The sequence below is a fragment of the Callithrix jacchus genome, chromosome 16, assembly GCF_049354715.1.
Source record: "Callithrix jacchus isolate 240 chromosome 16, calJac240_pri, whole genome shotgun sequence".
NCBI lineage: Eukaryota > Metazoa > Chordata > Mammalia > Primates > Cebidae > Callithrix > Callithrix jacchus.
The window spans coordinates 40,898,878-40,923,710 of record NC_133517.1 but is presented as its reverse complement, the minus strand read 5'-3'; the positions used below and the strand labels follow the sequence as shown (position 1 = coordinate 40,923,710).

The 24,833-nt window shown below is 40.4% G+C and overlaps 1 protein-coding gene across 1 annotated transcript in view; it reads left to right on the top strand.

Moving 5' to 3' along the window:
• ATP6V0D2 (ATPase H+ transporting V0 subunit d2) overlaps positions 1 to 20,950 on the top strand; it is a 56,370-nt gene extending 35,420 nt beyond the window's left edge. The window contains exons 3-8 of the mRNA XM_002759043.7: positions 5,175 to 5,353; positions 7,163 to 7,242; positions 8,608 to 8,685; positions 16,138 to 16,314; positions 17,526 to 17,600; positions 19,543 to 20,950. Of these exons, the coding sequence (XP_002759089.3) occupies positions 5,175 to 5,353; positions 7,163 to 7,242; positions 8,608 to 8,685; positions 16,138 to 16,314; positions 17,526 to 17,600; positions 19,543 to 19,704 (751 nt within the window). The 3' untranslated portion in view covers positions 19,705 to 20,950. The remainder of the gene's footprint in view (positions 1 to 5,174; positions 5,354 to 7,162; positions 7,243 to 8,607; positions 8,686 to 16,137; positions 16,315 to 17,525; positions 17,601 to 19,542) is intronic.
• Positions 20,951 to 24,833: the final 3,883 nt, after the last annotated feature.

Below are 24,833 nucleotides of genomic sequence, written 5' to 3'. Positions count from 1 at the left end.
TTCTGATCTGCGACCTCACCTTGTCAACTGCCTTGTCCCCATCAGCACTTAAATATCTTTACTTCTCTTCTTCCCACCTTGAAAAGACGCATATTAAAACTAAAAATTGAAAGCTTCCTTGGTCCCTGGCTCTCCATATAGCTGGTTTTCTCTTCCTTCAAGGTCAGCTTGCAGCATGAACTCCATTCTTTAAGCCTCCACGTCCCATTCATTTTAGAAACACAATAGCCAGTCTTCTGCCATCCTCTTGTCCCCTCCCCCTGCACAGACACTCTCCACTGAAAGCGTTTCCATTGCATTCTCTGATGACTGCTTAGTTGCTTTACCCTACAGATGCCTACTTCAAGGTCCAACTTAACGTGTGGCCTTTGACACTCCGATCACTTCCTAGAACTGCCTAGAACTTCCTAAAATTCTCTCCCCTGGTTCTCCTTCACCCATCTCATCATCCCTCTGAGTTTCCTTCAAAGTCCTTAAAAGGTGGAGTTCCCCAGAGTTCTCTGGAAAGAACTCTCTACATGCACTCTAGGATGTGGTCCTACTTACTCCCAAGACATCAGCTTTCAGGTTTAAACTATCCCCTCCTGACCCACTCATCCAAATGTCTCAAATTGGCAGCTGTCTTCAGGACACACACTTTTTTAAAGTTCTGGGGTACATGTGCAGAACCTGCAGGCTTGTTACATAGGTATTCACATGCCATGGTGGTTTGCTGCATCCATCACCCTATTATCTACATTAGGTATTTCTCCCAATGCTATCCCTCCCCTATCCCCCCACTCCCTGCTATACCTTCTCTAGCCCCCCACCGCCTGACAAGACCTGAAGTGTGATATTCCTCTCCCTGAGGACACTCACTTTTTAGACCTACTTGGCATCTCCTCTTGGTTACCTCCTGGGCACCTTAAACTCATTCCATCGAAAACATCTGCACCCACCACCACCTCCTCTTCCCTAATGCTCTTATCTCAATAAATGGCTCCATAACCTTACTGTCAAGCCCAGAAATCTACACATCACCCCAACAACTGAAAGTACATAATGTGAGGGTTCAGAGGAAGATTTCAGAAGCAGACTGACTCAGTCTGAGTCTCAACTCTCCCACGTGTCAGCTTTGTGTGTCATCACGGGTTAAATTTTCACCTCTCTGGGCCTCTGGTTTCTCATCTGTAAAATGGAGATAACCATAGGACCTGCCTCCCAGTGTTGCAATCATGGTTTGAAAAGCTAAGTTTAGAGACGATCCAAGATGGCTGATCGTTAACATCACGGGATGGCAGCTCCCAGTGAAAGCGCAGAGAAAGAGAGGACACCACACTTTCAGACAAATTTTGGTCGCTCACAGAGCAGAAGATTCCCAGTGGAGGAGCCGCACGGGTCGCCAGTGCGACTCTTGTGGCTGGCGCAGCGGTTTTGCCAGCACCTCGGGGCAGCAGCTCTTGGTACAGAGTAAACGGGACTGGTTCCCCTTCTGACCGAGGTTTGGAGCTCCAGGAAGACAGAGTCTCCTATTACGGACTCAAGAAGGAAGCCAGACTGGAGATTCCCAGGCAGAAAAGCACCATCAGTCTTAATGTGGCTGTTTTGGCCGGTGCAGTGGGTTGCTCATATTTCAGCCCTGGGAATTAACAACTTGGACGTCCACTCAGAGACCTAATTTGAAAGTTGGTAATTACAAAGACAACAGGTGGATAAATGTACAAGGATGGGAAGAAACCAGCATAAAAAGGCTGAGAATACTCAAAATCAGAATGCCTCTCCCTCTAAAGAGGATCACAGTTCCTCATCAACAAGCGAACAAGGCTTGATGGAGAATGAATGCATTCCATGAACAGAATCAGGCTTCAGAAGGTGGATAATAAGAAACTTCTGTGAGTTGAAAGAACGTGTTGTAGCCCAATGTAAAGAAACTAAGAACTTTGAAAAAAGGTTTGACGAAATCCTAATGAGAATAGACAACTTAAAAAGAAATATAAGTGAATTAATGGAACTGAAGAATACAATATGGGAACTCCGAGAAGTATGCACAGGTTTAAATACTCGAATTGTTCAAGCAGAAGAAAGGATATCAGGGGTCGAAGTCCAACTTAATGAAATAAAACGAGAAGACAAGATTAGAGAAAAAAGGATAAAAATGAATGAGCAAAGTCTCTAAGAAATGTGGGACTATGTGAAAAGACCTAATTTACGTTTGATAGGTGTACCTGAATGTGACGGAGAGAATGAATCCAAGCTGGAAAATATTCTTCAGGATATTATTCAGGAAAATTTTCCTAAACTAGCAAAGCAGGACAATATTCAACCCCAGGCAATACAGAGAACACCACAAAGATATTCCTTAAGAAGAGCAACCCCAAGGCACATAATCGTTAGATTCACCAGGGTTGAAACAAAGGAGAAAATACTAAGGGCAGCCAGAGAGAAAGGTCAGGTTACCCACAAAGGGAAGCCTATCAGACTTACAGCAGATCGCTCAGCAGAAACTCTACAAGCCCGAAGAGAGTGGGGGCCAGTATTCAACATCCTTAAAGAAAAGAACTTTCAGCCCAGAATTTCATATCCTGCCAAACTAAGCTTCACAACTGGAGGAAAAATAAAATTTTTTATGAACAAGCAAGTACTCAGAGATTTTATTACCACCAGGCCTGCTTTACAAGAGCTTCTGAAAGAAGCATTACACATAGAAAGGAACAACCAGTATTAGCCTTTCTAAAAATATACCAAAAAGTAAAGAGCAACAACATAAAGAAGAATTTACATCAACGAATGGATAAAACAGCCAGTTACCATCAAATGGCAGTAATCCTAAATTTAAATTGACTAAATCCCCTATCAAAAGATACAACCAAAACCCAATGGTATGCTACATCCAGACCCATTTCACATGCAAGGATACACAAAGACTCAAAACAAAGGGATGGAGAAAGATTTGCCAACCAAATGGAGAGCAAAAATAAATAAATAAATAAAAAGCAGGAGATGCAATTCTCACATCTGATAAAATAGATTTTAAAGCAGTAAAGATATAGTGGTAAAAGGATCAATGCAACAACAAGAGCTAATGATCCTAACACCCAGATACACAGAGACTTAGACTCAATGAGACAGAAAATTAATAAGGATATCAAGGACTTGAACTCAGATCCGGAACAAGTAAACTTAATAAATATTTGTAGAGCTCTCCACTTTAAATACACAAAATATACATTCTTGTCAATACCACATCACACCTACTCATAGGTTTAAATGAAATATTGATTGGCCATTACAATACCCGTTTTTTTTTTTTTTAGAATAAAGCAACATTTCCGTTCTCTCTCCCTCTTTTTCTTCCTCTTTCTTCCTCTCCTTCACTCCTTTTTTTTCTTTCCTTCTCTCAAAAAAAAAGAAAAGCTAAGTTTTTGTAAAGCACCTCGCCGTATAGGTGTTTGTTTACCTCTTCTGCTGTTTTCATATTTTCATAAGCCATAATATTCCTTTCAGTGTAACAGCAGTGAGTATTTTCCATTGCCCTTAACATCCAAATTCCTCATTTTTGCATTCCTCACCCCAGCCCCAGCTCCAGTCCTCAGCCTAGGTAAAGGAAACACCCTGAGTATCCTTGTGCTCTCATCACTGGGACTCTTCAAATGTTCTTCCTTCTGCCTTGAAACATGCTTTCCCCCAGTTCCCAGCCCCTTTTGGCTGGCCAGCTCCTACTAACTCTTGAAGTTTCTAGTTGACTGTCATTGCTCTAGCAAGTCTTCTTCCAGGACTGATTTAGTGTCCAGCTATGACTCTCCACACCACCCTATAATTTATTTTGCATAGCATGTATGCTGTATTGTGATTTATTGGGAATGATTCTTTGTCCATTTCCTTGCTTAAGCTGTATTCTCTGTAAAGGAAGGCCCTAGGTCTCATTTACTTCTCAACTTCATTGCTTGGAATATCCTGGGTGCTGAGCACATGAATGAACCAGTGCATACACCCAGGATATCCCGAGCAGAGCTTATATCAAATAAAGAAATCATATAAAATATGGATTAGTAAACTCTTGGGAATGCGGGGAAGGTGGCCTAGAAAATTCACAATGTGATCTTGTGAGGACAGAATTGCATGATATTTTTTAGCATTAAATTTCGAATCCTCAGTGATAGGCTTCATTGCAGATTCAAATATAGTAGTCCGGCCAGGAGTGATGGCTCAAGCCTGTAATCCCTGCACTTTTGGAGGCTGAGGCAGGGGGATCACCTGAGGTCAGGAGTTCGAGACCAGCTTGACCAACAAGGAGAAATCCTGTCTCTACTAAAAATACAAAATTAGCCAGGCGTGGTGGCACACGCCTGTAGTCCCAGTTACTCAGGAGGCTGAGGCAGGAGAATTGCTTGTACCCGGAAGGTGGAGGTTGCAGTGAGTCAAGATCACACCACTACACTCCAGCCTGGGCAACAAGAGTGAAACTCTGTCTCAAAAAATAAAATAAAATAAAAACAAATATATTAGTCAGTTTTTAGAGTAGAGTAAGATACTCCAGGTCTGTGTTTTTCAACTTTTCGAGCCCTTTGTCCATTCTGATAAACCAAACAAATTACACCCTCACCCCTACCCCATCGCATTTGACAATGACTGTGGAAGAGCTTCCTCTGCATATTTTTACCAGTCAAAGTTTTATTTAGTTAGTTGTCAGAATATGAAATGTGCTTTTTCATGGCCAGGGGCAGTGGCTCCCAACAGTTTGGGAGGCCAAGGTGGGCAGATCCTTGATGTCAGGAGTTCCAGACCAGCCTGGCCAACATGGTGAAACCTTGTATCTGCTAAAAATACAATTAGTTGGGCATGGTGGCAAGAGCTTGTAATCCCAGCTACTTGGGAAGCTGAGGCAGGAAAATCATTTGAACCCAGGAGGCAGAGCTTGTAGTGAGCCAAGACTGGGCCACTGGACTCCAGTCAGGGTGACAGAGACAGACTTCGTCTCAAAAAAGGGTATTGAATATGCTTTTTCAATCTATGACATTCTCAGAGGTCATGTATTTTTCTCCACATCTCCTAAAGCCCAGTGTTTAAAATAAAAAGAGACTCATGTATTTTCTGAATGAAACAGTGTGTACCTAAACAGTGTGCATCTTTACTTGTAGGATGCTTCTTGTCCTTTTGGAGTTGTCTCTTCATGACTGAGTTGTCTTCTACACCAGGTGCAGTTACATGATAGACAATGTGATTCTGCTGATGAATGGTGCATTGCAGAAAAAATCTGTGAAAGAAATTCTGGTGAAGTGCCACCCCTTGGGCCGTTTCACAGAAATGGAAGCTGTCAACATTGCAGAGACACCTTCAGATCTCTTTAATGCCATTCTGGTAGAAACACCATTAGGTAGGAACACTCAAGTAATTTTGTAGCTGCTTGTATATGTTATCACAGTCATTAGAAAATGTACTATTTTTTCTTCCCTGTGTTTCAAAAGAAAATGTACTTTGAATTCACAATTATTTTTTCCGTGAATACAGTAGCATACCACGCAGATTCCTGGAAGTGGCAGAGACATTAAGGAATCATCTAGTTCAGTTCCCTCATTTTTCAGATCAAGACAAGTGAGGCAACCTGCTCAGATCACATGTGAAGCATCTGTAGCAGAGAAGGAATTGGGGCTCATCTCTCAACCTTCAAACCCTCACTTTATACCAGGTCATAGCAAATAAATAATGGAACTTGTCATTCTCCAAAATAATTAATTTTCTAGTTGCGTTTTATAGGATTAGTTTCTTGTCCTTTCATTTAAGCTTCTGTCTAGATAAGGTTACATATACGAAGCATTTTGTTTTAGGAAGTTTAAAAATGTCATTTTTCCGAGATGCTCATGGGTATCTGTCAAATCATCAGAAGCAATGATGAAATGATTGTTAATGTTATTTCATTATAACTTGGTAGTAACAAGAGTTGTAATATTCAAAATTCTAAAGATATAGTTGTATAAGCATCATTATCTAATATTGTCAGGAAATCTAGATAGAAGCAATTCACTATTGATCATTTGTCAAAATAGGTGCTCTTTAAAATAGACATTTTAAAAAGGAAGAAAATATATATTTGTGTTGTCATTAAACACCCGATGCTGAAGTAGCATAGGCTGGTTGAGAGAGGTTGAGACTGCAATCAGACAGCCATGGGCATGATGCCAGGCTCTGCCCGGTCCGAACAAGGTGACCAGGAACAATTCAGTTCACCCCAGTTTCCTCATTTTGGAAATAATGTACCTTTTCATAATAGAGTTTTAAAAACAAAACACACTTTTAAGTACAACTCAATGCCTGGCACATACTAAAGTTGCAAATGATAAATGTTATTATTAGGTAATGGAGGAAGGGGGACTTCCAGGAAAGTAAGCCTTAAGTGAATAGCTCCAAGGTATTGTGAAGGTTGAGTTAAAATATATTCAGTGTTTAGTGTAGTGAGTGAGGGTTAGGGCATCAGTCCCCAACCTTTTTGACCCCAGGGACCGATTTCATGGAAGACAACTTTTCCATAAAGGGAGAGAGGGGATGGTTTCGGGATGATTCAAACACATTACATTTATTGGGCACTTTATTTCTATTATTATTACATTGTAATATATAATGAAGTAATTATACAACTCACCATAATGTAAAATCAGTGGGATCCCTGAGCTTGTTTTCCTGCAACTAGACAGTGCCATCTTCAAGTGATGGGAGACAGTAACAGATCATCAGGCATTAGACTCTCATAAGAAGCACACAGCCTAGATCCCTCACATGCACAGTTCGCGATAGGGTTTGTGCTGCTATGAGAATCTATTGCCGCCACTGATCTGACAGGAGGCGGAGCTCAGGCGGTAATGCAAGTGATGGGAAGTGGTTGTAAATATAATTGAAACCACTCTCTGGCCCGCTGTTCACCTCTGCTGTGTGGCTCAGGTCCTAACAGGCCATGAACTGGTGTTTATCTGGGGACCCCTGGTTTAGGGCTTACATATGATAAATGCTTAAAAAGTAATAGCTGCTTTCATCCTTATTACTATTAGCCTTATTTAGTTGAGTGTATGGATTGCAACTCTGCAGTTTTCTTGTCAGGAGTGAACAGAAGGTGGTGTGTTCAGGATACATTTTCTACAGTTTATCATCTTGCTTAAGATTCATTTTGTGGTATGGGAATTTCTGCTTCCAGCTCCATTCTTTCAAGACTGCATGTCTGAAAATGCTCTAGATGAACTGAATATTGAATTGCTGCGCAATAAACTATACAAGGTAATGGTTTTCCCAAATACTGTGTTTTTCTTGATGACATAATATATTGTGACTAGAGTTCTCTATTAAAACCTACTTTGCTCATTAAACAATTTCTGCAATTATGAAACTGTGCATATTTGGAATATAGCTTTTAGCTCTAGCCTGTCCTCTAGTTAAATACATGCATGTCAGCTTCCCCTAGCCAGCAAGATATTTGCAAGGAATAACATGCCCTATCATCCATATTCCTAGCTCCTTGCATGGTATGTGGAACATAAAAGGTATTTAGATGGTGGTAGGTGAATCAGTGGAGTGAACAATATCAATCCATTTAAAGCAACCAGCATACATAGTAAACCTTCTGTTACGCAGTGTTCATCTCTCTCCTCAATCTTGTTAGTATCCCTGAATCTCACAGCTAATTTGCCCACACAATTTTAATCTACAGTGTGCAGCATACCAGAATGAACCATTCATGTATGCTGCTTCGTAGGTACCACTTTGCATGATCTGACTGTCTGTGTGGACTGTGCTGCCACCATTTGAGTAGCTGTAATAGACTATAGGCTGAGTAAAATCTGTCCATTTTTACTCAAACAACCATAGGCTCTTTGGACACTCACACAGAGTAATTGAATATATACTGCCATGCCATATATATAGCATGCTGTGTTCAAACATGTGGTCCTTTCAGAAGCATTGTATTGCAGGCAGTGTTATTTTTTTGGTAAAGTGCCTTATGGGCTTACAGGAGGTATCTTTGAGATATAACTAACAGAAGGCACTGTTCTAAGTAATTTATAGGCCTTAACTCACTTAATCCACCTGGCAAAAATATGATGTTTATGCTATCTGCATTCCTCCCGGGAGAAAACTGAGGCATGGAGAGGCAAAGTTTTCTTGGAAGAAGCCAGTTAGCTAAAAAGTATGAGCTGTGATCCAAACTCAGGCGGTCTGACCCCACATCCTTTCCCTTACAGCTCCATGCTCCACGCCAACTCAAATGTGCCTCTACAAGAGATTAAGTCAGCATAGGACTGAATCTAAAATTATTTACTGATCTCAGAAAAGAACTTGGCACTCTTGTTAAAATAGCAAGAATTAACCATATGAAATAATCCAAAACCATGCAAAAAAAAGTGCTTGTTAAGTAATTATAAGTTATGATAAATGCAGTTTTGTCCTTTTCTAGAGTTCTTTTTTAGTCTGTGCAACATGCTGCAATGTGAAAGCTTCTACCAAATTTATTATAAAATATCTCCCTATTGGAGAAGTAATTCAACTTCCATTAAAGCATTTAATAAACCATGAAAAGCTGATCTCAACATTTTCAAAAGGAATGTATATTCATTATTTCACTTTATGGTCTTTTTTCTTTTTAAGTCTTACCTTGAGACATTCTATAAATTCTGTAAGAATCATGGTGATGTCACAGCAGAAGTTATGTGTCCCATTCTTGAGGTAAGAAAAAGTCCTTGAATTTTTTCATGCTAAATAAGGCACTTACATATTTTTCATTGTTTTAACCTTACTTGTGTTCCCTTATCTTTGAAGTTTTTTTAATCTAAAAATAAAACAAGCAGTATATTTTACTATATATAATATTTGATGTATTTGGTTAAGAGTTGTATTTTCCAAGTTTTCTACATGGAAGAGTTATTTTGGAATTAGAAAATAATATGTACACAGATTTCGTTATGATTCATTTTCATGTAGTATGTAAAGAATAGATTGTAGACAATAAAAATTTAGTATACGGTTGTTACCAGAAAAGGGTCCCAATCCAGACCCCAGGAGAGGATTCTTGTATCTCATGCAAGAAAGAATTTGGGTCCATAGAGTAAAGTGAAAGCAAGTTTATTAAGAAAGTAACGGAGTAAAAGCATGGCTACTTCATAGGTAGAGCAGACCCAATGGCTGCTGGTTACCCATTTTTATGATTATTTCTTGATTATATGCTGAACAAGGGATGGATTATTCATGTCTCCCCTTTTTAGATCACATAGGGTAACTTCCTGACATTGCCATGGCATTTGTAAACTCTCGTGGTGTTGGTGGGAGTGTAGCAGTGAGGAGGACCAAGGTCACTCATCACCATCTCGGTTTTGGTGGGTTTTAGCTGGCTTCTTTACTGTAACCTGTTTTATCAGCAGAGTGTTTATGACCTGTATCTTGTGCCAATCTCCTATTTCATCCTGTGACTTAGAATGTCTAACCATCTAGGAATGCAGCCCAGTAGATCTCAGCCTTATCTTACCAGCCCCTATTCAAGATGAAGTTGCTCTGGTTCAAATGCTTCTGACACTATGAGCAATGGATGGACTGTAGACACTCAATAATCGCCCAAATTCCTTCCGTTGAGGGAACATTGGGCAGCTAGGAATCCCCACAACTTGGCACCAAAAGTCCACTATGGCTTCAACCACAGGGATATTGTACATTATAAATCCTAAAATAAAGGCTGCCCCAAGCAACCCATGAGAGTTCCAGCTCTCAGCAGAAAGACTTCTTAGTTATGTGAATCGCAGTTGGTAAGCTCATTTAATTATGTGTCAAATGCCACCATTGGTGTCTACCTCTCTAGTTGATGGTATACTCTTGTTTTGTTTTGTTTTGTTTTTTAGACTTAGTTTCGCTCTTTTTACCCAGGCTGGAGTGCGATGGCGCGATCTCGGCTCACCGCAATCTCCGCCTCCTGGGTTCAGGCAATTCTCCTGCCACAGCCTCTGGAGTAGCTGGGATTACAGGCACACACCACCATGCCCAGCTAATTTTTTGTATTTTTAGTAGAGACGGGGTTTCACCATGTTGACCAGGAAGTATACTCTTGTTAATTCCTCTTAATCACCACAGATTTCATCTATGCTTAGGAGTCCTCTTGCATAAGAATGTTGATCTGCAGATGCATGGGAGATTCAGGGTGGAGTTCAGAAGGATCTGTGGGGCATCCTGTGCATAGTTTGTACTAAGTATTTTACATCCATCCCTCTTGTTAGTAAATAATTTCCTAATTCACTTAAAAAGAAAATAATAGCACTTTGTCCTGTTCTAAGCCTTACTTTGCCCTGTGAAATTAAATTTTATCTAAAGAATATTTTTAATCATTACATTATCTGGTACAGTGACTTCACTGGTGGGTGGAATTCTGATTTCAAGAAAAGTCTAATAAGCATTACCCTTTAGGTAAAAAGAAAAAAAATTAACTATCTGCAAATATTTCAACCTAATGTTCTGAAACTGAATATGATAAAACTAGCTCCCCTCAACATCTAATCATTAAAATTTTACTTGCTTGATATGACTTGTGATAAAGAAAAAAGAAACAAAAAAGTTTTATAGTTGAAGATACTTTGCTATTCCTTGTTGAGATTTTTGTTTGTTTGTTTGTTTTGATTTTTGAGACAGGGTCTCAATCTGTTGCCCAGGCTGCAGTGCGGTGGTGTGATCATGGCTCAATGTAGCCTCAACCTCTTGGGCTCAAATGATCCTCCTACCTCAGCCTCTTGAGTAGCTGGGACCACATGCACATGCCACCATGCCCAGCTAAGTTTTTTTTATTTTTTGGAAAAGATCAGGTCTTGGCCAGGCACAGTGGCTCATGCCTATAATCCAAGCACTCTGGTAGGCTGAGGTGGGTAGAGCACCTGAGGTCGAGAGTTAGAGACCAGCCTGGTCAACATGGTGAAACCTGTCTCTACTAACGATACAAAAAAAAAAATCAGCTGGATGTGGTGGTGCACATCTGTAATCCCAGCTACTTGCAAGGTGAGGCACAGAAAGCATGAAGGTTGAACCTGGGAGGTGGAGGTTGCAGTGAGCTGAGATTATGCCGCTGTACTCTAGCCTGGGTGACAGAGTGAGACTCCATCTCAAAAAAAGAAAAAACAAAGAAAAGGTTTCTGTATGTTGTCCCAGCCAGAAATTCTTAACATACAGCCAAAACACTTGTCAACTGAAAATCTTATCACTAAAGATCTCCAAGAAATATTTTTGTCCTTATCTATATTACACAGAAAGTGGATATTGAATAAATAACACTTTTTATGGCACAGTAAATGACAGAATGAAAAATAGTCTCTCTCAGTCATGCTAATCATGTAACATGAGTAACTAGCGACCCTACGAGGCCCTTCCCTTTCTTTTCATAAATTCAACTATTAGCCACACTATAAGAAGCCATATTGTCTATGGATCAAAAGTAGAATTTATACTCAGCATAATTCTTGTGGTTTAGAAATGGTTTGTATACTTTATACCCGAGAAATATGTGAAATAAAAGTCGTATCAAGACTGATAACCTTGTCAAAGGTATACAATAGCACTATTAATAGCTAACACTTAGTACGTGCTAGATGCTATCCTGAGTGCTTTATATACATGAACTCACTTAGACTTCAAAACCACACAGAATAGGTAGTCTAGTATCTATTTTTCAGAAGGAGCAATGACACTCAGAGAAAGCTAGTAACTTAACCTGATGTCTCACAGGATTTGAATGCAGACAGTTGACTCTGGTACCTATGTGCTTATCCACTCTGCCATAGTATCTCTGCATTAAATTCACCATTCAGAATTCTTTTATATGAAAGTAAGTGCTAATTCATAAGCAAGATCATACTGTGTGTACTCTAAAAATTGGTAAATAGGTAAGGTAAGAATTATGTCTTTATAAAAGGTAAGAAATAGGTAAGAATGATGTCTTTGTGATCCTTGGTAATGTAAAAAAAAGATAATATCAGAAAAATGCTTGTCACTGGGATGATTTGATCAAACGACCGTATGCCCAGTGTTCTCATTGTACCTTTCCAATCTTCATGGTATCAGATTAGATTAGTTTTTTCTTTTTCCAAATAGCATTAAAAAAGAAAAAAACCCCAGCTGGTCACAATAGTTTATGCCTGTAATCCCAGCACTTTGGGAGACCTATGCAGAAGAATCGCTTGAAGACAGGAGTTTGAGACCAGCCTGGGTAACATAGCAAGACCCCACCTCTACAAAAAATACAGAAATTAAGCAGGCATGGTAGAACACACCTGCAGTCCTTGCTACTCAGGAGGCTGAGGTGGGAAGATCGCCTCAGCCCAGAAATTCCAGGTTACAGTGAGCCATAAACGACCTCCCTCCAGGCTGGGTGACAGAGTGAGACCCTGTCTCTAAAAAATAAAAATAAAAATACACTGAGCTATTTTTATTTATATAGCAATATCAGCTCCACAGGACATGAAGTTGTAACAGTTATAATGATACGATCAAAGGGTGTCCGTCAGCTTTACATAAATACTTTGATCATGTAATTACCTCCCTTTTATTTGTGTAACTATAGAGCACTTACAGTTTATAAGTTCCATGTGTATTCCCATTTAGTCTCATTTGCCCGGAGACTTCAAGAGACTTAATATGGTAGAAGAGACCATTAACCTCAGTTTACATGTGAAAATTGAAACTAATTACAAATTGTAACTTCATATTTAAAAAAAAAGAAATTGACTTAGGTTCAAGGCAAATGCACTGTAGTATAATATTTGCCTTTTACTCCTACTCTTCAATCTATATGGTTAACAGGACAGTGAAAAACAACCATAAATTATGTTTGTTTGATTTCTACTGGTCAGTGCATGTGGTGATAAGGCTAGGCTCCATTCTAGTTCACTTCACTCTTTTCCATAGCCATTGACACCTCCACCCACTGCCTCCTGCCAGGTGTGACTTCTTCCCATAAGGAACTGGAGAGAATGTGTGACCCGATCAGTTAATCTGTAGGAGTTTATGATGTGCAACTGATAGTAATTTTGAGCAAGCCAATAGTACATTGCTGTCTCTTACAACAATAAAAAATAAGCTCTAGTTTTAACATGAGTACGTTTTTGTAGGGAACAGTAAAAGGAAAGGCATGGGACTGCCAACATATACCATACCACGCAGCCTGCCAACTCTCTGCAAGAAACAGGAGCTATGTCACACTACCACCAGCCCATTTAGTCTCCTCTAATCAAAGGCATGTCAAACTCTGCTTAGGGATGGTCAAAGAACAGTCCTTTTCCGATTCTAAAATTATGGGTTTTTTCACTAAGAAGGTAATACACAGGCTTACACAAAAGAGCCTCCAGACTAGAAGAATAGGTAGATATATAGTCAGTTATGATAAAAGAAAAATGAAATATAATCAGGGTTCAAAGAGAATCATATCCAATTAGAGAAGAAATAGAAGGGCTTGTTATGAAAAAGATGGCATTTGATGGGACATGAAGGCAGGGAGGATTTCAGCATGCAGAGTTATGGAACAGAGCACATGCATGGTAGGCTGAGGGAAGAAGTGGTAACAAGGACAAGGAGCTAGAAAGAGGATGGAGGGCTCAGATAACCTACTGTATCAGCCAAAGTCCTTTCTTATATTCATCTTCTCTCCTCAGCTATCTGTCCTTCCCACTTCTTCAATTGTTTTCCCAGTGATTGAGCCATGACAATTCCTCCAAAACATCCTGCTTTATCTCCCGCCGCTCCTTCCTCTGGCCTGGCCTCTGCTGTTTGCACATCTGCAGTGCTGCCTACCTTGCCCTAATTCTCTTCATAAGATCATAATATTTTAGAACCAGAGAGCGAATTAAGGAACATCTGGGACAATTACTTTTACTGCTCCTCTTCCTGCCCTAATTTTTGTTTTAAGGTTTTTTACTGCCATGAAATCTTCTCCTTGCATTTCTTCTCTTATCTCTAGAAGGTCTAAAATGACTGACAGGACTGGTTATATTCAGTAGCCAGAGGCAGTTGCCTTTGCTTCCAAATAAGCCACTCCCTACTTTTCAGTTCACCCATAATCTCCATAAAAGCAATCAAAAGGATCAGATGGAGGTAACTCTCACTCTTCTGATAGAAAACACCTGTTCTCACATAAGAGTTCCAGTGAGATCTGTTGCAAGTTGGGTTTTGTCATCTGTTAACCAGTCAAAAGCTGATTAGAGGATAGCATACAGCAATTCTTTTCAGCTTTCACATGCATACAAATAGCCTAGGAATCCAGTGGAAATGCAGATTCTGGTTCAGTAGGGCTGAACTGTAACCTGAGACTCTGCACTTCTAACGTGCTTCCAGGTGATGTTAAAGCTACTGATCCACAAAACGTTGCTTTGAATGCTATTCAACATCATGGAGAATGTTAGAGAATTTCAAAAGTAGTAGGATCACACATCATTCTGTTGGATTCAGTAAGTAGTTAAGACTTCCTTATGTGTCAGGCACTGGCTTTTCAAAAATGAACAAAAGGCCAGGCATGGTGGCTCATGCCTATAATCCTAATACTTTAGAAGGCCCAGGAGGGAAGATTTCTTGAGCTTAGGAGTTCAAGACCAGCCTGAGCAATATGGCGAAATCCCATCTCTACAAAAAGAATTAGCAGGGCATGATGGCATGTGCCTGTAGTCCCTGCTACTTAGGAGGCTGAGGTGGGAGGATCAACTGAGCCCTGGGAGGTGAGGCTGCAGTCAGTCCTGACCCCACCACTGCACTCCAGCCTGGATGACAGAGTGAGGTTCAATCTTAAAATAAAAACAATAATAATAAAAAGAACAATTAACAAGTGAGACATGGTTCTTCAAAGATTTTAGAGTGTAGTGGGGAGAAATAGAGGCACAGATTTCAAAATGAAGTGCTAAGTACTGAGCATTTGAGGTACCTAGAAAAGAGTGGCTTAGCCCAGTGAAACCATAGCAAGCACCCACAGTAGGCAGAGGAGGAGCCCCTGAAGGAGAGAATGAGATGGAATGGCCAGCGTTGAAAGTAGGAGAACCAAGAGACAGTAGAAACACAGAGCTCGAAGGAATAGAAACAAAATTTCAAAAAAGACTTGAGTGGTCAGATGAAATAGGAATGATGAGGGAATGGGAGCCCAGGTGCCTAGTGGTGTTCAGCATGGAGAAGACAGGCCGTGAGTATGTGTTGGTTGACCTGCCTTGAAGATCATGCAGCCACACTCCAGCATCTTACAAACAAGAAAACTTCTTGACAGAAAGATAACTTGCCCCAATCCACATAGTCCTTAGCTACAGTCTTAGATTTATTGATACCTCACCTGGGACAGCAAAAAAGAAAACCAAAACCATGAAAGCATAAACAAATGGTAGGTAGCACACAATTTCATTATGTAAAAAGTGATGGTGACATTGACAACTAGGAAGGGATATGACCATGTATGGCATTACTTTTTGTTTCAAACATCGTTCTAGGCCCTCCCACTTATATTTACCTGGTTCCGTCCCTGAATGAACCCTAAGAAATAGGTATTATTCTCCTTTTTTTTTTTTGAGACGGAGTCTCGCTCTTGTTACCCAGGCTGGAGTGCAATGGCGCAATCTTGGCTCACCGCAACCTCCACCTCCTGGGTTCAGGCAGTTCTTCTGCCTCAGCCTCCTGAGTAGCTGGGATTACAGGCACGCACCACCATGCCCAGCTAATTTTTTGTATTTTTAGTAGAGATGGGGTTTCACCATGTTGACCAGGATGGTCTCGATCTCTTGACCTCGTGATCCACCCGCCTCGGCCTCCCAAAGTGCTGGGATTACAGGCATGAGCCACCGTGCCCGGCCTAGTCTCGTTTTTATAGAAGAGACACTTGTGACGCTAGTGGCCTATGTGATAGAGACGCATGAGGAATTCATTGCAAGGTGCCCAGGAAATGAAGCTTAGTGGATTTCAGGAGTCATAGGCCATCACTGCTACTGGGTGATCCTTCTCTGACCAGCAGAGTCACTTTTACAAGAAAAGACTAAGGGAACGCTAATAACACATGTCTGGAGTATAATTAGACATAGATCCAGAAAGGAAAGCAAATCATTTCAGAAATGAATTTGTTTATTTAAGAGTCTGTCAATAGCATTTAGTAGTTTATTAGATTTTATTGATTTTGTCTTGCAAATTCAGTTTGAGGCCGACAGACGTGCTTTTATCATCACTCTTAACTCCTTTGGCACTGAATTGAGCAAAGAAGACCGGGAGACCCTCTATCCAGCCTTTGGCAAGCTCTATCCTGAGGGGTTGCGGCTGTTGGCTCAAGCAGAAGACTTTGACCAGATGAAGACCATAGCGGATCATTACGAAGTATGTGATGACACTGGCTTCCCTAAGTCCCTTGTGTTAGTTCATTTCCATGTGCTTTAGAAGTTCACACATCAAATTTCCACTTATACTCAAAAGAAGTAATAATATCTGTAAGGTAGCAAGCAGTGTCTTTTGCTGAAATGATCTCTCCCAAAGAAATACTTTAAGTTTCTAGCCCAAGCTACTAATTTTTAAGGTTCCTGCCAAGCAAGTACTTGTTTAAATCTCCAAGGAATGGTCATCTGAGCACTCCTTTTGAAGTGTTTGCTAAAGCAAGTTCCCCCAGGAGACTGATGCAGTGTTCTGGAAATGTGAGCTCAAATCAGTTATTATGTAATAGAGTCTGACCCAGCAGCCCTTTCAGGTACTGTCTGGGGAAACAAGGTTAGGCACAGAACTTCTAGGTGGACTGCAAGGAAGAATAAGGATGTATTAGTTTTTCCACTCACTTTGCTGAGTGGCCAGAAATCAGGAGAGGAATGATAGCTGCTTGGGTCCTTCCCCCACTCCAGCATCCAGTTGCTCTTGGGATGCCTGAAGCTCCTCCACTCAGGGTTGTGCACCTCGGCACAGCTTCCATTCCCTCTGACTCGCACGCAGGTACATAACCCCCAGGTAACTTTTCCAGGTCTAGAATGACACTCATCTTTTCCAGGTCTAGAATGACACTCATCTTTTCCTGTGGATTTCTGAAGCACTCTAGGAAAGATGGAAGTCAGCAAATGCATAAACCTTTGTGACATCTCATATCTAATTGCATGAGACTCTTTAGTATAATATTAAAATTTGAGCTTATTCCAAATTCCACACTGGAAATTGCATGTGAATTTTATCAATTTTAATCACAAAGAACCTATTTACCCATACTGATGTACCCACACTGATCAAATTATGAACATTCATTGAGCTTCTCTTATGTACCTAGCTAGCCCTAAGACCCTCGGTGAGAAAATAAGCTCAGACATTGTATATTGAGAGTTGAATTGTCTTGTAGCCCTGAACAAGTCGATAGGCTAGAATTTCATCCACACTTTTATTACTTGGATTTTTTTTTTGTTTCTTTGGGAAGCCAAAATCCTGTAAAAAACATTCAGTTTTTCTGGCATAGTTTTTTTAAAAATATTATGTGCATATATAATGCTAGGAAAAATATATGTATATACATTTATAAGAAATGAAAATGTTTTTAAAATTAGTGTCTTTTATTTAAGGTATACAAGCCTTTATTTGAAGCCGTAGGTGGCAATGGGGGAAAGACACTGGAGGACGTGTTTTATGAGCGTGAGGTATGATATAAGCAGCGATGCTATTAGCTTGTTTTTCTCTTACTGTGTATTTTATGTATTTCCTTACTTTGGGTTTTCTTTTTACAGCTGATCATGCCAATTGGTTAGGCACATTCATAGCTTGATAGTCAGTGGTGTATTATAAACTCTACCTTGAAGAGACAGGACCTTCTGACTCACATATGATGGTTTTACATGGAAATGTTCTGTCCAAACAGAGGTGCACACAGTGAAGCTCTGGAAGAAGTGCAGCTGTTCCAAAATTAGTGAACTAGAGAAGCAAAGCTAGAGCATCCTCATGATCAAATATCAACTGTCTTCATTCTGGTACAATTCACTCTAATCCATCTCTTCCTCGAGAAGAGTTTATCCGGTGGGGCGCGGTGGCTCATGCCTACAGTTCCAGCACTTTGGGAGGCCAAGGCAGGCAGATCACTTGAGGTCAGGAATTCAGGACCAGCCTGGCCAACATGTCGAAACCCTGTCTCTACTAAAAATACAAAAATTAGCCAGTCATGATAGCACCTGCTTGTAATCCTAGCTACTCAGGAAGCTGAGGCAGGAGAATTGCTTGAACCTGGGAGGTGGAGGTTGCAGTGAGCTGAGATCACACCCCTGCACTCCAGCCTGGGTGACAGAACGAGACTCCATCTTAAAAAAAAAAAAAAAAAAGTTTATCTATGGTTATAACTCATGGACACAATTATAATGCTTAGGAATTGATCATATGGAAATTCATTCAGAGAGTCTAGATTATTCTATCTGCACACCCCACCCCCACAAAGAAGCAAAAGTACTTGATCCATTTTGACAATTCCTGGGAGACTCTACTGTTCAACAATAATGGCTTTTTTTTTTTTTTTTGGTACAGAAAAGATCCCCCAAGTCCACAGATTTTCTAGTATGTTCCATTTATTTATCTGAAACAATTGGCCCTTCCATCTCAATCTGATTGAAACTAACATAGAACCCTGAAGATTACCCAAACTTTAGGGTTAGACTGGTTTCAGAGTGGTTAGGGAACCTTCCTAAAGACCTAAGTTTTAGACATTTTCCAACAGCTCTCTAGTGTCTTTCAAAGAAAGAAGTAAAAACAAATGCAAATTAATTGATATAGTAGGGTTGCTTTAAAATTCCAACTATCACACAACTGCTGAAAAAGAGGCTATTAAGAATGCAGCCTTTGGTGGGAAAAATGAGTGTCTATTCCTGACAGCAGATACAGCTTCCATTCCCTGCCTACTTTGCTCAAGATTTTTGGAGGTACATGAGGGACTCAATACCTCCTCTTCTCCTTTCCATTCTAAATATCAAAATAGAAAAGAATAAAGGAATTGTTATATTCTAGACTTTACTCCAGTTTTTTTAAGTTTTTTTTTTTTTTAATTTTCTTGGTCTCACCTAACTTATATAGAAAAAAAATACAATTAAACTATAAGTAAAGTTGCTACAGAGCATTCCAAGAAAGCTCAGAATATCGCTTAGTCTAAATTCCAGGGACCTGTGACATTGCCTTGGAAGGGAGTTAGACTAAGCCTAAAGACCTATTTAAACTTTTAAAAGTTGTGGCCAAAAAGAAATACTTTATCTGAATGAGATATGTCTACTAGCTAGAAGCCAGGTAAGTATTAGTACAAAGTTACACACACACCTAGGAATCTTTGAGCTAGCAGTGCTGCTAAAATTTGGAGCTTTTCTTGTGATTCTACAAACTTACTTTTATAACCCTTGTTGTCTATATTTATCTGCAGAGTGACACTCTCCCGTTAGAGCTTTCTGAGTTGTCACCATACTCCTCTATCTGGCCCAATTTGGACATTGCCCATTTAAACACAAATAAGCACTGCACAAGTACAAGCCAGTCTGTAGCTTGATATTATTTCATAAACATAGTATGTTCCAAATAAGCTGATAGTCTGTATTACTTGTTTTCTTTCCTCAGGTACAAATGAATGTGCTGGCATTCAACAGACAGTTCCACTACGGTGTGTTTTACGCATATGTAAAGCTGAAGGAACAGGAAATGAGAAATATTGTGTGGATAGCAGAATGTATTTCACAGAGGCATCGAACGAAAATCAACAGTTACATTCCAATTTTATAACCCAAGTGAAGTTCTCAAATGCAGAAAATTATATATGTTAAAAGGAAGTTACTGAAGAAAAGAAAATAAATTTTATTATCTATTTTGTATACCTATAGGCTACACAAAAGCAAGGCACCCTGCATCTTCATGAGTTGCAAATCCATAGAAATACAGTAAACCAGCGCTGAAAGAAAGCATTTCCTTGTTTTCAGTGGCATTCGATCTTGTTTCCACATGTCTGTCTCATTCTTCACTGGGCCTTACGAGTTAATTTTAATTACCCCTATGGCATTTTCTTATTCTTGTTTAATCATGTTAAAAATTAGACGTAATAAAAGTATTTTATTCTTGCTTTTCCATGCTTCTCTACAGGCCCAAATACTGAATGTCTCTTTTTTAAAATTTTTTTCTAGAGAGTCACTCTGTGACCTAGGCTACAGTGTAGTGGTATGATCACAGCTCACTGCAGCCTTGACCTCCCAGGCTCAAGTGATCCTCCCACCTCTCAGCCTCCTAGGTAGCTGGAACTACAAGGGCACACCACCACACAAGGCTAAGTTTTGTATTTTTTGTAGAGACAAGGTTTCATCATCTTACCCAGGCTGGTGCTGAATTCCTGGGCTCAAGGGATCCACCCGCCTTAGTCTCTCAAAGTGTTGCGATTTGATATGTGAGCCACTGTGCCTGGCTTCATTTACATTTTAACTTTCTGTTCCTTGCCTAGATCCACAAAAATCCAAAGCTGTATGTAGCCAATATGGATCACATTTAATGGAAAACTTGTGTTTTGTTTTGTTTTTCTAATGTACTTTGATTCAATCAGTTTAAGAAAGCAACACAATTCCAAATTCTATCCTCTAGATGCAAGCAGTGTTCAATTTGTTAATAAATTTGTTTTTTTTAAATTTCTTTAAATAAAAGGTATATTTCTTTCTTATGGTTTCTTCCTTCTTTACATGTGATGAAAATAAGCTCCTTAATTGTAGTTCACTCATTCAAAAATCGCAGGTTCGGTTTGCAGAGTATGAATTCTCTATTAAAATCTCAGTAGAACTGGTGCATAGAGCTACCTACTCAAGACCTTCCTTTAAATATAAAATATATTCCTAAATGTAAAATCTACATTTGCTATGTTTTAAAAATTAAACTTGTATGTATTTGAAAATTCTTAAAAAAAATCAGAATATTTATAGAGTATACAAATATTGGTATCTAGAATTAGATGTATAGACCAAGAAACAAATAAAATTTTCTGCAAAATTCCAACTTTTTTGCTTAAATATTTTAGTAATTTCAGTGATAGAAACTTTTTTGTTGTCATTGAAACAGGGTCTTGCTCCATCACCCAGGCTGGAATGCAGTGGTGGGATCACAGCTCACTGGAGCCTCAACCTCTCGGGCTCAAGAGATCTTCCCACCTCTCAGTCTCCCAAATAGCTGGAAATACAGGTATATGCCACCATAACTGGCTAATTTTTTTTTTCTTTTTTAATGTAGAGACAGTGTCTTGCCCAGGCTGATCTTGAACTCCTGGGCTCAGGCAGTCCTCCCACCTCGACTTCCCAAAGTGCTAGGATTACAGCCACTATGCCAGGCTGATAGGAACTTTTAGGCATATGGTAAAATAGTGGCTTACAGAACCAGGAGGAGAGCCAAGTGCCGAGCTTCACATCTACGCAGGAGGCCCAGCCCACATCAGTATCCTGAAGGTATCTGAGGCACCCCCTGGACAGCTCCAGTGCAGACCCATCAGCTGGAACCAAAGCACCCACTGAACAAGTGTGGCCCCTGGTCTGGAAAGCATCTTCCCCTCCTTGCTCAGGATGCTGTCCTTCATGGGAGGGCTTGGACCCAGAAACACCTCTATTGTACATTTTAACCTGTGGTCTCCGGTGATGGGTTTAAGGCGTAGGGCTCCCTTAAAGATTGGGAGAAAAGACACTAATGGGAAAGGGGTGGCTTAAAGAAAGGCACAAGTTGATTCTCAGACTATCCCCTTCCCACCCACCTCTACATGATATGGGTAGCGACCTTTATGTACCACAAGGCTGCAGGCTGAAGTTAAATTCCATTTCCCTGGATATAAACAGAAGATTCTAACTCCATCCTCAGCCACCCAAAAATCCAACCATTATGTGAGTATTGAAGAGAGGAACTTCCCTAATCCCTTGAAGCAAGTAGAAAGTGCCCCTAGCACGGATAAGGATATAAACGTTGCAATTTTTAAAACTTGCCTTGAAGTTTCTTAGCCTTTAGGGGTGGAGCAAGGATCTGACTGCTCTGTCGTGCCTCAGGGAACTGGGTTAAAATGGAAAACACGGACCTTTGAAAAACTCCTTACAAAATAAGGCCCAAAAGTTCAAATAACTGTAAATGGAACTTGGAAAACAGTGAGAGAAAACCTAATTTCTTGGACAGGGAACAGTGGCTCACACCTGTAATCCCAGCATTTTGGGAAGCCAAGGCAGGTGAATCACTTGAGGTCAGGAGTTTGAGTCCAGCCTAGCCAACATGGTAAAACCCCATCTCCACTAAAAGCACAAAAATTAGCCAGGTGTGGTAATTAGCACACCTGTAGTCCCAGCTACTTGGGTGGCTGAGATGGGAGGATTGCTTGAGCCTGGGAGGCAGAGGTTGCAGAGAGTCAAGAACATTAATTTTTTTTTCTTTGAGATGGAATCTTGTTCTGTCACCCAGGCTGGAGTGCAGTGGCATAATCTCGGCTCACTGCAAACTCTGCCTTCCAGGTTCAAGTGATTCTTCTGCCTCAGCCTCCCGAGTAGCTGGGATTACAGGCGCCTGTCACCACATCTAGCTAATTTTTGTATTTTTAGTAGAGACGGGGTTTCACTATATTGGCCAGGCTGGTCTCAAACTTCTGACCTCGTGATTCACCCACCTCAGCCTCCCAAAGTGCTGGGATTACAGGTGTGAGCCACTGCACCCGGCCTAATTTCTTGATCTAAGTAACTGAAGCTGAGGCTCCTCACCATCCCTTCTCCACCCTCCTCCTGAACATTTCATCAGTCCCTCAAATTCCCTCCTCTATGTGCTGCAGTTGCTGTCAGAACGTTATATTTCAATTAAACTCTAGACTCAGAATTCTTGGTGGTCTGCAGCCAGTCCTGCCTGTAGTCTGAGGGTCTCCAGCCTTCTGCTTCCAACCATTGCTGTCAAGGGTTCACAAGTCTTCTATCAGCCTATCTGTGAGCAGAATTTCTTAGTTCTCTAATGACAGTTTGCAGTTGCAGAATTGTGTTGTTCTATGGGATGAGACAAATGTAGCAGTTGCAATTCTCAGGACATTTGGAGAACATTTCTGAAGAAATGTAGTCATTTTGGTTGTTCAGAGCTTTAGGAAAGAGGAGCACTGACTGAGGGCTGGTGGAGATACTGAATTTGAGTTTCGCCCAAAGCAAAGTATTATTGGGAAATGACAGAATTCTGTTAAGCAACCTGGAGGGCCCCCACCCCCTCCACAGCATGGCAACAGAGTAATAGGGCATTGGGAGGCTAAAAGAAATAGTCATAGGCCTGGCTTACACCTATACTTCCAGCACTTTGGGAGGCCGAGGCGGGCAGATCACTTGAGGTCAGGAGTTTGAGATGAGCCTGGCCAACATTGTAAAACCCCATTTCTACTTAAAATACAAAAATTAGCCAGGCATGGTGGTGCACACCTGTAATCCCAGCTACTCTGGAGGTGAAGGTTGCAGTAAACTAAGATCATGGCACTGCACTCCAGCCTGGGCGACAGAGCAAGGCTCAAAAAAAAAAAAATTGTAGAATGAGGAAGTCTTGGTGACAACTTTTAAGTCTATCACTTAAAAATACTGTTAATAATATCTTAGATCGCACAGACAAGACACAGGAAAGATGCATTCACAATTTCACTCTGTTCTGTCTTAGTACTCTCAGGAGCAGACAAAATTCTCACTGTTGTATGATTCATTTTATTGGGAGGCTGAGGCAGAATTGCTTGAACCTGGGAGTCGCAGTTTGCAGAAAGATCGCCCCATTGCCCTCTAGCCTAGGACACAAGAGCAAAACTCCATTTCAAAAAGAAAAAGAAAAACATACAAAATGAGGCCCAAAAGTTCAGGGACTGTATATGGAGCATGGCAAACAGTGAGGCAAAAACTAATTTCTTGGGCAGGGTGCAGTGGCTCACACCTGTAATCCCAGCATTTTGGGAAGCCAAGGCAGGTGAATCACTTGAGATCAGGAGTTTGGGACCTGAGGTCAGGAGTTTGGAGTCAATTTCTTTTCACTTCAGCAAATGGAAGCACTAGTACTTATATACACTGAATAAGAATTGCTGGGGAATATATGTGGCATTATCTGAGGGCATCATTCTCAGAGATTTCATCCCTATGTCTCACAATAGCTGAACCCAGGAGTTTTGATGTCATCTTGGATGACTGCATGGTAATAAGATGTCTAAGTTTTTATATACACAAACATCGGACGTGGAAGCTATAATAATGCCCAAACTGCTTTCCCTAAGTAATCCCTCTCTCCGGCATCTTCATTATTCCATCTGGCCTTCCATCAGTGGCTTTTCCACTGACTCCCCCTTTCTCCTCTGTCTCCTGTATTGCAGTTTTCAACTTCCACAACTTACTGAACTTCTGATCAGTAATTTAAATCCAAGTCATCACAGCCCTACTCAGCATGGATGACATCTGGCTCCTTACATAAGGGAGGCCAGGTTAGAGTTATCTTTGGAATGAAAGCAGAATAAGTAAAGAAGATCTGTGTAAAGACCACTGTGAATATCAATATATTAGAAAGGAATTGTCCCCAGAGAATTACCACTTTAACTAGATCCACAAATGCCATTCAAAACCAGGCTCACTGATAAAATATAAACACACATCAGTAACTCTATGGCAATAGCAGACTTCTGGTATTCCTGAGACTGCCGGTACTTGCTGGTGGGATGGATCTTTTATCCCAGCACCAGACTTGCTGACACTGAGTTGAGCTCTTCGGTGATGAATGTCATTATTATCTTTATCTTTTAAAGGAATAGCAATTCTAGATTTTAAATGATTTATACATTTTCTGATTCTAATTTTGTAGGTTAAAAAAAGCATCTATTTAGCTACTCAGTTGTTAATGCTAAGTTGTACATTATATTGTGT